This window comes from Hippichthys cyanospilos, chromosome 14 (genome assembly GCF_059441005.1).
Source record: "Hippichthys cyanospilos isolate Australia breed blue-spotted pipefish chromosome 14, RoL_Hcya_1.0, whole genome shotgun sequence".
NCBI lineage: Eukaryota > Metazoa > Chordata > Actinopteri > Syngnathiformes > Syngnathidae > Hippichthys > Hippichthys cyanospilos.
Genome location: NC_142382.1, coordinates 5000680 through 5016031, shown reverse-complemented (window position 1 = coordinate 5016031; position 15352 = coordinate 5000680). Strand labels below are relative to the sequence as shown.

Genomic DNA, 15352 nt, shown 5'->3' with positions numbered 1-15352 from the left:
TAATAAATTCTTGCTTCTTTTATTTATAATTCTTGTGCACAGCTTTTGGACACCCTTGCTATTGTCTATTTTGGTTTTTGATTCATAGTGTTCTAACAGAACATCTGTGCTCGTTATCATGTGCAGTGTATTGCTTTTATGATGACATATAATTGTTTTCATAAGTTTTGGTTCAGATTGGAAACCGCTGATTTAAATTAGTCGGATACCGCAGCATGTCCCCCTTGTAATCAGGGAGGCCACATATGCAAAAAGATGGAGATAACTTCTGAGAGCAGGATGTCCCACTCGTACCTGAGGCTATCAGAGATAAACTTCCAGGGCTATAACATACTTTCTAACCTTTCTATCGACAAATCAATTATTTCCATCAAGAAGATTGAGGACATTGTGTAATCCTGCGCACAGCCCCTCACAAAAGAGGGAGATCAGAGACGAACCGTATGAATATTGCATATCGCCTAGCGCCTGATGTCATAGATTCCTGCAGCAGTTCAAAGGTGGCAGTGACATTCTACAGGTTGTCACCGTGCAGGTGTCAAGGCAGACTTTCACTTATATGCTTGAACCTCCAAAAAAGATGAAACGCGGAGCTCAACAGTGGACGTTTCACCTTTTCTTTGGCAAACTGTGGGACCAGCTACCGCATGGAGGGTGCTCTCTAAATACACCCAAAAATTAAAGTGTAATTTCATAGAATAGTTTTTTTGAGACACCTGACAAACTGGTCTCTGCTGACTTTGATCGGAAGGAGCGAACAATTGTCAGATGAGGCACACTTAACGCACACAGAATTATCTACAAGCTGCTCAAACCTGATAGCATCAGGTGCTTGTTTGGAAAAGTTCATTTTGGGGAGCTATAGCACAGTGGAAAGTGTAACCTGTAAAAAGGCACTTCGCTGGGCTTAGGCATAAATGCTCTTCAGATGAAGTGAAAAGTGGAGTATTGCCATATAAAGATACATTTGGAAATAACTGATGTGAAGTGATGAATCACCTCTTCTAGATAAGAGTACAATAAAAGCTATGAAAAATTATCAGTAGCATATGCAACTCTATTTTTCGTCCAATTTCCAACCACAGGGAAATGATCCAATGTCACCTTATTGGTCTGAAAATGATTATTTACTTAGTACAAACAATGTATTTTTTGCCTGACATTGGGCTAATCCCAACCTTTATTGAGTCATGACAAAACTGTGGCGAAATCTTGCAGCATCCCACCAAAGAAGAAAATCAGAAAGTATGCAGCAAATGTGGTTTTGTGTTGGCATGTGAAAAGTAAAGACGTGCCAGGGGGGCGCGGATGACAACAGGGAAAAGGCTTTGTTTTTCTCATGTGAAGTGTGTTTGCAATAAAATATGAATTTTCATCTTTTTTTTGTTTTATTTTTAAGTTTCAAGCACTTTGATGCACTTGTTTTTTTCTGTTTTAGACTAAGCTGTAACCTGTATAAACACTGTAAAAAATAATGGAAAGTTGTTGAGAGTTTATTTATTTTGCTTTTGTCTTGTTAATCTTAAAAAAGATACAGGTCTAGGTATACTTATACAATTTTTATAGACAATAATTGTCTAGTCAAAGCGTTGTGTGTGTCTTTGTGTGTGTGTGTGTGTGTGTGTGGGGGGGGGGGGGTCTCTTTCCCAGGTGGGGCTTGGCAAAATATAATAGGGAGGCATTGAGTGTATAACTTACAAGTAATGTGACATGCTTTTAAATGAATACCTTTGCACCTACTAGCAAATACGTTTGAAAGTATTTAATATAACGTTCCAACGAGTTTGGACGATTTTCTTTGTTTTCTGAGTTTGCAGGATTTTCTTTGGGGTTATCATATTCAATTCAAAGCAGCAAAAGGGAGGAGAGAAACTGTAAAAGCATGCATGTTCAATGTAAACATTTATGGACACCAAATCGAGCTTTTCAAAGCAACTTATACAAATGTACTGGCACTTCCTTGCAAATTCCAAAAGTCAAGCGTAGTAGGTTGAATACAACGTTGAAATTCTGCTGTGCATTGCACTTGTGGTTTACCTCAGTTTCCAGCTGGACTAGTTCCATGGAGGGCCACGGATCGCCAATCTGTGCAAGCGGCATGTTTGCAAATTTCCCCCGCGTCAAGAACTTCTCGGCTCGGCTTTGGTCTCGGTGTAGGTTCGGTGACTTGGTGCTGTGCACACAAAGTCCTCGTGCACCACTCGGGAGGTTTCAACAAACAGGTGCAATCGTTTTGATTCAATTCAGCTCCCTCCAAAGTGATAATCCAGTGGAGTATATAATAAATCCAGGTACTACTAAACAACCTTGGGGCTATCAGTTTTTGACAGCCGGAAAAACCCGCGTGTAAAAAAACAAACAAACAAACAAAAAAAACAAAACAAAACAATCCTGAGGGATGAAACCAAGTGCGGACTGGCTTCACACTCGAAGCCGATCTTGTGTCCTCCTCGCTGGGCTTCCTCTTCTCGGTTTTGTCCTGGTAGTAAAAAGCTCCGCGCAGCCTCCGAGCCGAGATTGTTATTGGCACACTCCCAAAGACGAGATTCATCCTGCCCTCCTCCTTTTCTTTCTTTTTTTTTAAACCCTTGCTGCTCTACCTCCCAGGTCCGATGTCGCCACCATCAGGCAGAGAGATAAACTGCAACTACGTCATGCCTCAACGCTCGCTTTGCAAAATGAATGGCAGCTTATATTTATTCATAAGAAATCAATTAGATTTTTTAAATATATGAAATATTTTTTTCTAGAAGATTTTGAAAAGGAATTCTCTGAAAACAAAATGATAATCATTGCAAATTTTTTAATGTAGTATTGAATTTGTTTACGATGTATTTCAGATGTTGTTTTTAATGTAATTACTTTTATAATTATTTTACACCCAATGTGACCTCTCTGGGGCGTTTTTTTAATTTTTCGATGAGGTTTTCTACTATTTCTGAAATTTTGTACGTACTTACTGGATATTATTTTAAAACAAATTTTATTTAAAAAAAAAAGAATACCAACTGTACAGTAAAATGAAATAACGCCCTTATATATGTATTTCTTTAACTTTTTGGAGCTAAGGCACATGGACTGTCGGTTCCACCAACAGTTCTAAAATGGAGGTACGTGAAAGCACTTTTTCAAGATTTTAAAAGGAAAATCAAACAAAACATCTTTTTTACAAGATCATATTACGTCTCGGCTTGCAAATGAAACACGACCAAACTCAGAAAACAGACTTCCCCTTTTAAGAGTTTTTTTTGTAGGTATCAGCAGATCTGACACAACATGAGCAAAATATTTTCATTTTCAAATTGAGAGCAAATTCATTGGAACATGAAGAAATGTTTTGCTAAATTGTGTTGTGGTGACTTCTATATCATGTTACTGGTATAACAAGAGACAAACTGCTCAATTTATCATTCTTTTGGTGTGTGATTTTGCCCCTGCATCCTGATTACTTCCTGCAATGTGCTTGACTCAGTTGTGGTTTGACACACATCCCGGGGTTTTTCTGGAAAGCCGGGTTTCCCAACACTACTAATAACAGACAGCCTAGCTTTACTCCCAAAAATGTCCAATTTTGGTCACGAAGCATACGGTCGTAGGCTTCATCTCTTTTCATTGACAACAGCTCTTGTTGTGAGGGCCCTTGTGATATAACACACCCCTTCTGCCCTCCACACTTCCTCGCTCCATTCAGCTGCTGAGAGTGTTTTGCTCGCGGCCAGCTCCCGTTACTATTGGCAACTGGAGAGCATCAAACTGTGGATGGATATTCTTCTTTTGGGGGGGGATTCAAATTAGGATGAAGGCGAGGCATGCGGAGCAAACAAAGGGAGATGAAATGGGGCACGGGATGGAACAGATAATTTGGCGTCGAGGCTTTTTGATGATTTTATTAGCCTGCGTGCACTTCAATGCAAAACTGTCATCGACATGTATACTGAAAATACTCCACATCTTCATTAGGTTGCGGTTGAACTGTGAATCAACCCCTGTGTGTGTGGGCGTGTCCATCGAATGCGCGCAAATGTCAATTAACTACCACTACTAAGACCTAAGAGATTTAATTGATTTTAATTTATTTACTGGGTCTTTGACATTACTGCTCACATTTCGGGGTATAAATACAGTATGTGGGATTTTAACAGGGTTACCGCAGGTATCAAGAAATTGAATTATCATTGATTCGTTTACTGAGGAGTAAAACACAGAAAAGAATGGTTCAAATCTCTCGTTCCACTTAGTCATCTCTCTTCCAGTAATGCAGAATCCGGCGACTGCAGTCATGGGTGTGTTTTGTTACACGTTGGAACTTGAGTTTGTATCTCACATATTTTGGGCTGGGCTGATCTAAACTTCTGGCATAGAAAACAAAAAATTTTCAATGATGCATCAAAATGACAAAATAGAAGGGTTTTTGTTGTTGTTGTTGCTTGTTTTCCGCAAAACAGACCTGAACAAAACTAAAACAAGAACTGGCAAGAATTAAGTTGAGTACTAGTGAATAAACTTATACTCCTCCTATTTTTGCTGCCATAAACTCAGTGAATGAAGACACAATCTTAAAGTCTTTTCAACAGCAAATTCTCGTGTTAACTATGAGCATTAATATCTATAAATATCTAAATGTCAATTACACAGATTGAACAACAGGGGGTGCCAAATAATATAGGGCAGCTCTTTAACGCCTTTCAGAAATGTGTTTTTTAAACTAACTTCTACAGAAGCATATTGCATTCTCATGGGAAAAAACAATTTGTTGAGACAAATTTCTGTGGCTTTGTTTCGTAACTATTTTTAATTTGAGTTTTTTGTTAGTAATTAGTTTATGTCATTTAAAAATAACCTGAAAAAAAAAACATAAAAACAGGGGAATACATGTTAACACTAAACAGTTGAGAAAAAACAACAAATATGTTGAAAAACAGCATCAGCTTCTGTTTTCTTGGATTTTTTTTCTCTGAACACCATGTGACTTGCTGCAGACTCGCTCATGGTGGATATCTCACATATCATTGAGAAATAGCATTGCATTGAAATAACTCAATTTTAATTCATCAAGTGGTTGCAGATTAATTTTTTACTTAGATTATACATCTACTTTATGTATCTGGATCCAGATTATTTAATTATTTAATTTTATACAATCATCTGATGAAATAAAATTCATCATGCTATTGTTTTCATTGTGCTTTCTTTGTCAGAGTATTTTTTCCTGTTTTTAAAGAAAAATAAATCCTGTTTTTGGAAAAACCTTTTTTTTTGGAGGGTGGGGGCAGTTTGTCAGAATATTTTTATGACAGAAAGAAACAGCCCAAAATATTTAAATTTTGAATTTACAAATAGCGTATTTCATTGGAGAATAGGAGCCATTAAACAACCAAATTAATTCCTTAAAAAATCTCGAGGAGCAGTGCTGAGTGACCAGAAAAGAGGATTAGGATTAGGATTCTTGTGACTGGTCCTGAACAAAAAAAGCCTCAAACTCTCCGTGGAAGTGAGTAGAGCACGTTACAGGGAGCGTTATTTTAATGTGTTTTGATGATGTCATGAGGTTTGCACATGTTTGTTAAATTAGTAAGTCTTGTTGGGACATTTCCACAGGAAGTCTTGTAATAAAAGTCCAGAAGTACAAATGTGATGTATTTCACAAAAGCAGGTTTATGTTGTGGAGATTAGATTTGAGTTATTGACAAAAGTACAAATTTTCTACTGTAATCCCAAAAGAGGACGCTTTGTTTAATATTTTTCTGTGGACAAATATTCATAATTATTTCTTTTTGAGTACAGTTCCAACACTTTGTGTTGATTATTTTTTGTTGAACGATATTTATTAATAATTAAGGTATTTCTTTTTCATACCAGATCCCTCCTGTAATCCAAAACAGGACACTTTATGCTGATTATTATTTTTTTGTGGGCAAATTAAGTTTGAAATGTTCTTAAATTTAATTAATCAGACACTGATGGCATGTTTTAATGTTCCTTTTTTGCACTTGTTAAGGAGTACTTGGCTGAAACCGTATTTCACAGGAATACTGAAAAAAGGTTGAGAACCACTGCGTTAAACAATTGATTACTTTAGCATTGATTGATTGATTTTATTGAACGTATAAACATTGAACACAAATTTCATCAAAATAAACACAACCAAAAGAAAAAAAAAATCAAGCTAGATTAATGACCTCAAGTACAGTTATATGTTCATAGGAATAGGAAGAAGTTTATCTAGTCTTACCCCCTTTGTTTTCTATAAATGAAAGAAAAAAAATATAATGATAATAAAAAAATTGAAAATAATGTGACTCAGGAATAAAACAGAAAATACAAGAAATATATGCCAGTGCTGGACTGAGAATGAAGTTATTGCACTGTTATTAAGGTTTACATTTGGTATCTTTTTAACATTGCATTTTTCTAACATCTTTTTAAATATTGTAAAACATTTCAATTTATTGTTATAGCTATTCTATATTCTTATGTTTGTTTATATAAATATAAATTCTGGACTGAACGTTTAAAAAGTGCCATTGGAATATTATAGAGAAAATATTACTGTTATTTACTGTCGAAAGTTTACTGTCGAAAGTACGTTTACGCAAGTCATTTTTATGCTAAGATTGTAGTAGTTTTCCTGAATTATTGCTTAATTGCTGCAACTTTACACAAGGCTGCCAACAGGTGAGAGTAGGAGGGACGCCAAGAGTGGGAGGTAAGGGGGTTTGCTGCCGACTCCCTCCCACGGCCGGCCCACCCCACCTGTACCTGAACGAAGGAGTGCCACTCGTCGTCCTCGTCCGACTCGAGGCCCACCCGCCCGTCGTCCTCCAGCAACAGCGGCAGCAGCTTGAGCGGCGGCCTCCCGGCGGCCAGGTAGACGTCAGCCAAGGCGGCGGGGAGCTGACCGAGCGACTGGAGCAGCGCGCCGAGCATGGAGCCGATTACGGCCTGGAGCGAGGAGACGGTGTGCCGGTGGCTCCAAGGTGAGCCCGACAGTCACCGCCGCCTAGCATACTCGTTTTTTCTTTTTCGTTTTTTTTTTTTTTTTTTACGTTTAAGTTGCCTCCTAGCGACTTTGGAGTCACAAATAGAAGCGCGGCGGTTACAAAACACGCAAATCCTTTGGGAAGTGAAAGGTGGAGGCGGAATGAGGAAGTGGAGCCATAACAGATCATGTCAACAAGTGTGCTACATCGTAGCGTAACTCTTTAAGTTAAGATTAACTCTTTTAGTTAAAAGTTAAATGTTGCAGACTGCGTTGTACTCTAGTAAAAAAGCAAAGTTCATTTTAACGTCAATTATGTACCTGGTTTGTTAATTTAGGACAACGACAACAAATAAGTCAGGCTTTCGTGCGCTCTCGTTTATCGCGGGGTTACGTTCACAAAAATACTAGCAGTAACCGAATTCCGTAAAGAAGGGAAAAAGTTTTTTTTTTTTTAAGTTTCTATCTTTTATTAATTAATCAATTAAATAAGTAATATTTTTGTTGAATTATTTTGTTAAAAAGTAAATACATAAAACAGATTTTTTAACTGGTCCTGCTCAAAATGAAGAAATATAGCAAGAAAATGAGCAAGTTTATTGTTCTAAACTTATTAAATTAAAATTTGTTTTATCTTTACTGCATTAGTTAAAAACATTTTTTCTCTCATCTTACTTAGAAGAGGAAAAATATCAAAAAAGTATGTAATAAATCTATGGCTATAAATGAAAATCCACAAAAAGGTTCTTGTATATTTCTTTTATTAAGTAAATAAATAAAATTGATATTTTTGACTGGTTCCACTTAAAAGGAAGAAATACAGTAAGAAAATGATAAACCAGCAATGAAGTTATGTTCATAAATGAAAATCACAACAAAGAGTTTGAATTTATTATTTTTTTGCTTTTGTTTCAACATGTGATGTCATTTTCAGTCGACAGCAAGTGGACATTTTTAAAGTTATTAATTGCACCTAAAAATAACGTAGTTATCACATTAACAGTGTACAAAATATTAGCTTTTCACGACTGAAAATGCCTTAAGTTCAGCATCTTTTTTTAACTCCACTCAACAGCGTTGTTGCAAGCTAGTTTTTAAAGTAAATTTATATGTCCTGCATGAGCAAAACAGGTAAATACAATGAAACACATGTTCTCATTAAAGCAACTGAAAAATATATATAACCTTTATTTATTTATTTATTTATCTGAACGTCAGAAGTTGTTTATATTTTATGCTGGCAGTAAACTTAACACTTAGGGCATAAATCTTACTTGGAAGCGATAACCTTCAACAATTTTCTGAAATAACCTCAATGTCCTGCTTCTCTGAATCTGTTCTTTGTTCATCTATCTTTGCCAGCAATGCACAGCGCCTGGGAGAACAATTAAATGGTCTTTCACAAGATTGCGCCACATTCAGTGAACTATTAAAAATAATTCATAAAATGGATGAACTGGATTAAGGAAATGTAGCCACATAATTCACAGTATATCTTAGTTTGATGAAGGAAATTCAAATATGTCTCTTTTGCTTACATTTTTTGTTTATTAGCATGTGTTTGATTGAATTACGCATTTGGTGCAGTTTTTGCCCGAACTGAGGCAAATGGAGCTGGTGTGAAGATGGGTACAATGCTGTATGTCTGACTGACAGGTAATTAATCCAAGGTAACCCGCAGGGGTTGTCTCCAGATTCCAGATTGGATGGATGGATTAACCTGTGAGGAATCAGACACTCCCATTAATCCTTTCACACCAGAATGTGTTGCTCTTAATTCTTAACTACTTCTCATTTTGCTATAATTGTGCCTTGCGATATGAGTTTAATTCACTTTGTGAGCAAGCTTGTAACTCCAAACACTGAAATGAATGGAAATGCCGTTAACATACATTTGAAAAATAGAACTCAATAATCTAAATATTTTTTGACATCATCTTAATTGACATTGTGCTACTCCTCTGGCATGTATGCTTGGCTTCTTCTTGTTTAGACACAGTCATATCTTCACAGAGGATAAATAATATGTGCCTATGATTATTGTTTTATTCAGTAATGAGCAAGTGCCGATATCAGGCATCAATACCTGTCCGTATGTGGCGTTACATCAAGGTATCTGTATTCGTAATTGAGGCTGATATTAGTATCGCTCACTCTCTTGGAACAGTTTTATTATCATGAACATAAAATGACAAATTAGAAGGAAAGAACATTCCCATTAATTTCATGAAATTTTAAGGAAAATGTTTTGTATTATATCTCTCTTTCTTTGAATTATCTATCGTTTTTGTTTGGGGGAACTTTTGTCTTTCAAAAGTACAAGTGGTATCGGTACTTAGTATCGGTGACTACCGAGTTAAGTACTTGTACTGGTATCAGTCTGAAAAAAAGTGCTATTGAACCATATTTATTTATTTAACCATACTTAATTGAGCTAAATTTACTTTATTGTTTGTTGATTAAGATACACAACTTGTAATTGTCTTTATTTTACCTTTAGTTTGACAGTAAACTTCATTTGGAAGTGGCAAGAAACATTTGAAACCTTTTTTTTAACAATTGTTCACTAGCTTCCAAACTATCAATTGTTGCTTATGGTTAATGAAGAATTGTCTCAAAATTATTCTCAGAAAAATGCAATATTCAGATCCTCAAACATTTTGCGATTTTTGTTTGTTCCAGATCCACAAATGTATGTGTGAGTTAAGGGAAAAATAAATACATAAAAATCAACTTAATGACAGCTTGTAATTTGCAGAATTGATATCTGAACCAGTGTATATTCACTTGACCAGGTGTCCCAATACTTCTGTAGAAATTTCCCTGCATTCTTATCTTCTAGTCAAATAAGCAATCACTTTCGCGTCATAAATTTTCTGAGGTTTTAAAAAAAGACATGTCTTATGAATTTTGCAGCACAAACCCTCGAATCCTTTTCCAGATCCATGTTCCAACTGCATGTCTCGGCCTGTTTTTTTTTTTTTTTTCCCTGCTAAAACGAGCTTTCAGTATGATCAGTCTGACTATTCCCAGCTTTTCCTATGTCCCGCTGCCAGGTCTGGACGCACCCCTTCACCGGTATGCTTTGTCAGAGTGGCATCTGTCCGGCATGGATCTGCTCCAGTTGACTTCAGAGGACCTGGAGAGGTTGGGAGTGTCCAAGATTGGACACCAGGAGCTGATCCTGGAGGCCGTGGAGAAGCTGTGCTCCCTGGTGAGGCCCAAAGCGCAGTCCTCTCTATTTTGTCTCAAGTATGTTACCATGGTGATAGAGAGCCAAGGGATGTTTGTCTTGAGGGTAGTATAGATGTCATGTGCTCACATAAGAGTACTCAGACTGTTTTGGAACAACGGTTTACAGTCTATTCATGCTGAATTTACAATACATCTAGCAAAAATAAAACATAATGTTCTTTCTTGAAGGATTTCAACTTCACTCTCAGCTGTGACTTGGGCTTTCTATGATTTCTGTTTGGCCTTGCACAGATCCTACAACTTATCGATATGAACCGACGCACACCCGGTGAGCACACAGATGAGAGAATTATTAATTGGCCTTGCTCGCTATGCTATACTCAAAAGACGCATATCTGAGACGCATCATAAAACAAACAAAAGGCACAGAGGCAATAATCGATCAAATGTTACGTGTGCGGAATTAATGACTATTCACCTATGGGAGCAATCGGCAGATGCCCTATTGATTTAGTTTGCTGTCCAGTGTGCAAAGAAGGGTTAAGGCTAAATACATCTATCTATCTATATCTATCTATCTATCTATCTATCTATCTATCTATCTATCTATCTATCTATCTATCTATCTATCTATCTATCTATCTATCTAGCTAGCTAGCTAGCTAGCTAGCTATCTAGCTATCTAGCTATCTAGCTATCTATCTATCTTGCTAGCTAGCTATCTTGCTAGCTAGCTATTTATCTATCCATCCATCTATCTTATCTTGCTAGCTCGCTATTTTATCTATCTTATCTATCCATTTATCCGTCTGTCTGTCTATCTATCAATGAACTCATAACTTTAGTAATCACTTACTCTATCTAGATACAAAATTACAAAAGTAACCTCGAGTAATCAATTACTTTTTGTTATTAGGTACTACAAGAATTGATGACTTTATTACTTACATAATGCCATTACATTAGTACTTCTTTTTGGTTGTACGGGTCTTTTTTTTTTTTTTCTTTTTTTTTTTTTTGCGAAACACTTTTTTAGGAAATCCATCGAGCAGACTGCTGGTTGTTTTAAAATAAGTTTAGTTCACGACAGTGCTTGTATTGGGGTGAGGGGGGACGACTTCAGATCACTCATAGCTCAAGGCACCGTTATACTGCTTTTGCGATAACAAGTTGAGAAAGTCCTTCGTTCAAATTTATGGGACCACTGTTTTGCTCCAATGTCCAGTTAATTATCCACGCCTAAGCACTTGTGATGGAGTTTTATTTATAACACTTAAGGAGTAGCAGTGCATTCGTAGGCTAATTGAGCAAGACAGTGCAGTGTGACAGCCAGTGAATGCCACACTTGGCAGCTCAAGCAGCTTAAAGTCGTTCGCCAAATCGCATACAGGCGCCTTCATGCTGACTCTCTTTCTATGAATGTGAACGCTTATGTAAAGCTTTAAGAACAGACACTCGCGTGAAACCGTTTCATAAGACGCGTTTGCACGCTTTTGCAGTTTACATTACCGAGTGCCATCCGGCCGCCTGTTTGCTTCATGACCGCGCTCATTCGCTTGTGAACGCGTTCAAGAGCACTGTTACGTCATTACAGCATGAAAAATTCATGGCCACTCTATGGCTGGAGTAGCGCCACTGGTTGATATGTAACAACAAAGCTCGGATGGAACAAACCTCTTGACCCCCGATGAAGGGGTCTTGAATGCAACATGCTCCTGCGCACTTGCAAATGCATTTGATTAAGTTCTTATATAATTTGTATTTATTAGCCTAATTCATTCAATGATTCTCCTTTAAAGAGGAAGTCAACCCAACCCAGATATTTTGTTTAACAATTATCTGCACTCTGCTGCCTCACTAATCTGTATTTTTATTAAAATAGCGTTTGTAGAATGTTAAATAAGCAGCAAACTCCATGTGTTTTTATCCATTGCAAGGGCGGTCATTGCATTGTCAATTGCAAATGGCATCACAGTCGCTCAAGGTAAAAACCAATCCCGGCTCAGCTTCCCAAATGTCACATGACCAATTTTGAAAGCACTGTGATGTCATTTTTCCATCAACAGCAAGTGACAAAATGACCGCCTCCTGAAACTAATAAAAACAGGTGAATTTAGCTGCTAAATTATGATTCCATAAACACCAAAATACCGTTATTCTTGCTCATGAGGGCACAAAGAACATGTTATCAGAAAAAAAAACACTTTGGGTTGACTACCCTTTTAATCACTGTGTAGTATGGATTATTTCATTATATTTTGTGAGTATACTATAATTATCATATTTGTAAATTTTGATGTACATTCACCATCATAAGAATACCATTAATCTAAGTAGGGCTGCAACAAACACTTACTTTAATATTCCATTGTGGGTTTTTTTTTTTTGACTTCTTTTCAAAAAATGACAGTGCAGAAAAAGTGCTAATATCTCATAAAACCGATTAAATAATTGATGATTGTTTTTCAAAAAAATTCTTAAATTGATTTCACACAATGATAGTCTTCCCTCACAGACGACTGTAAAAATCAGAGAACGTTAACAGTTGAGCGGGTGAAATTGCTGATTTTGACCATTTTAGCTATCTAAATGATTGCCGATGATCAAAAATAGTTCGATTACTTTGATGATCAATTAGTTGTTGATTAATCAATATACCTTTAAATCTGAGTAACAGAAGTCTGTTTGCTTAGCGATCATGTAATAGTAGTAGTCTGTACAGTATTTCCACTATTACAATTTTTTTTTATCGTCTCATTTGTTGGGCTAAAATCATCTTTCAAACAAAACTCAACAATCTGGAACGTGTTAACCATTTAAAATGCATTAAATCGTTGAGTAATGTTTTGAATTGTCTTGTAAATTGTTCCGATCAGTCATACGGTGACAGCGGGGAAAACCTGCAGGGCCTGACAGAGAAGCTGCGAATGGTGGCCCATAACTTGCAGATGGGCATCCAGGGACGCTGGCACCACAACAGTTATGATGGGCAGAGCGCCACCAAGCTGTCTACGGGTGTGTTGCACGCTGTGGTAGAACTCATCGCCTCTGCCAAAGGACTTTTTTCCTTATTGAACAGGTGGGTGAAGAGGAAAGTTATCTGTTATACACACAAGATGTCAATTGCTATTCTTACACCAGTCAACCAGTAATAATAGTTGTATTGTATATAAAAAGGAAAATCAAAGTGTACTATATTAATGGTTTTATTTCCCCCATGAGTGTAAACAAACAATTCAGATTAATATTGTGTTTGTAGAAGATGAATCAAGCAGCAAAATCCATCTGTTTTTATCCATCTGTGGAAGCAGCCATTTTGCTACTTGCTGTCAGACTAAAAATGACATCACAGTTGCTCAAGGCTCAGCCTGAGCCCTAAGCCTGTAAAGTCTTTTTCAGTTGACAAGTGGCAAAATGACCGCCCCGAAATGGCTAAACGTGTGGATTTTGCTGCTTAATTTTCAGTCCACAAATGCAATATTGTGTTTAGACTACTGGATTTGGGCCACATACAACATATTTTTGTAAAGAACATTTTTCGCTTGCTACATAGCAACTTGCCTGCCTGTTCAGTACACTATAGGTCATATCACAAAATAGATTTCGTTATCATTTGTGTGGTTTTAATTATTTGAGCTGATGTCGCATCAAAAGAGAAAATAAAGAGGTTGAAAGAGTGTCGTTTGCTGTATGTTTTGTTCAGTCAGCTTTGTGTGGAAAGTAAACAGAACACAAGTTGCCTTTGTGTTTTCATTTCGTATTTACCTTCATATTTATCCTCACACAGGTTAGCTTCTCTTTTTTTACTTGCACGGCAGCTATGTTTGCACATTAATGGAAATACAGTGGTTACTGGTTAACCTGTCTTTATACTTATACAGCAGGGCCGAGTGTTAAAATCTTGCTTATAAATGAATGTCTAAAAGGTTTTTGATGGCAAAAGTTTAACCCTGAAACCTATGATTTCATATTGTAAGACCTTAAAAAACTTGAAAGTCAGCCATACACAAAGTTTTGTACTTGGCTTTGTTGTTAACACTGTGTTTAAATGTTGTAGTTCTATTATTTTGTGACGGAGTCTAACTCGATTGTGTGTTGTCAGATATCAGCTCTCCCAGCCGAGTGGTCACATCACCAGCAAGAAAATATTGAGCCTGTGCAAAGAACTCGGGGCGGTAGTGCAAAAGGTTTGTTCATTTCTTCCATACATCCAATTTCGAAACCGCATTCTTTTTGAGTTTCACCATTTCCAATTTCCACTATTATTTTTTTTCTTCTGTTGTCAATATCCTCCCAAGAGAGCTTATTCATTTGCATTTGGTCTCTATCTTTTAACTCGAGCTACCCCCACAAAGTCCTAGTGTGATCAGTAGAGGACATACTGGCCTTTCCGTTGATGTTGATGAAAACAAACAGGGAGGACGAGGGGGAGACTGCGGATTTAAATAAGCTGGTTACATGTAGACAAGGCCTTAAACTAACCTGGTTTTCTGCCACAAATTGGAAGGGGGGGGGTCATTTTACTCCTGTCTGTCCTGTTGAGCAGCATGTCAGTTAATCATTACTTTCCGCTTCTCTGTATGCGTAATTGAAAAAAGTGATTGTTTTTTGTACTTTTAAAGCGTAAGCCTTCTCTTTTTTTAAACACCTCCATATACAGGAACTACGACTGACTAAAACCAAACAAAAGCACAAGCCCCACCCCCCCACCTTTTTTTTTTTTAATAACCTGCCTCACATGGGTTATCTCTACATTCCTGGCATATTTGAAGTCGCTTGTACCTTGAAGACTAAAAGAGCAGGAGGGCTGAACAATGGACATGTGACTGTGTGAGGGGCTTGTTTTTCAGGGTGCGGGGGAGAAATTAGAGAGCAAGGTCCTTTAAGGATGAATGCCAAAACACTAAATAGAAGGGATAGCTTGGATGCGTTTTTTGCACCTCTTGGTGGAAGGAGCCAGCCAGTGAGTTATTATTGACATAGTCAAAGGAGGAGGAGGAGGACTACTTGGAGGACGGATTACACAGTGACTGCTGACTGACTTTTGACTCTCCGGGAGTATGTTGGTGAACACAGCAGCAAGAAGGAGAGAGAGGACATTCGGGCCTAACAAAAGTTAAAAAACAAAAGAATCCTCAGGACGATAGAAGGAAGAACAACATTCGATTTTTGAGTTTA

The 15352-nt window shown here is 37.2% G+C and overlaps 2 protein-coding genes and 1 long non-coding RNA gene across 4 annotated transcripts in view; 1 reads left to right on the top strand and 2 right to left on the bottom strand.

Annotated features, from left to right (window-relative positions):
- The window catches only part of rps6ka1 (ribosomal protein S6 kinase a, polypeptide 1), a 49736-nt gene extending 42708 nt beyond the window's left edge, over positions 1 to 7028 (bottom strand). Inside the window, exon 1 of the mRNA XM_088432596.1 lies at positions 6760 to 7028. Within this exon, the coding sequence (XP_088288722.1) occupies positions 6760 to 6927 (168 nt within the window). The 5' untranslated portion in view covers positions 6928 to 7028. The remainder of the gene's footprint in view (positions 1 to 6759) is intronic.
- cnksr1 (connector enhancer of kinase suppressor of Ras 1) overlaps positions 6753 to 15352 on the top strand; it is a 28666-nt gene continuing 20066 nt past the window's right edge. For both annotated transcript variants that reach the window (XM_088432594.1, XM_088432593.1), the window contains exons 1-4: positions 6753 to 6977; positions 10036 to 10193; positions 13051 to 13253; positions 14277 to 14361. In XM_088432594.1, coding sequence (XP_088288720.1) covers positions 6926 to 6977; positions 10036 to 10193; positions 13051 to 13253; positions 14277 to 14361 — 498 coding nt within the window. In that variant the 5' untranslated portion in view covers positions 6753 to 6925. The remainder of the gene's footprint in view (positions 6978 to 10035; positions 10194 to 13050; positions 13254 to 14276; positions 14362 to 15352) is intronic.
- Positions 13014 to 14802, bottom strand: LOC148412659 (uncharacterized). The gene is made up of 2 exons (XR_015867738.1): positions 14657 to 14802; positions 13014 to 13241 (listed from the first exon to the last, which is right to left on the bottom strand). It is a non-coding gene; the product is annotated as an uncharacterized LOC148412659 (long non-coding RNA).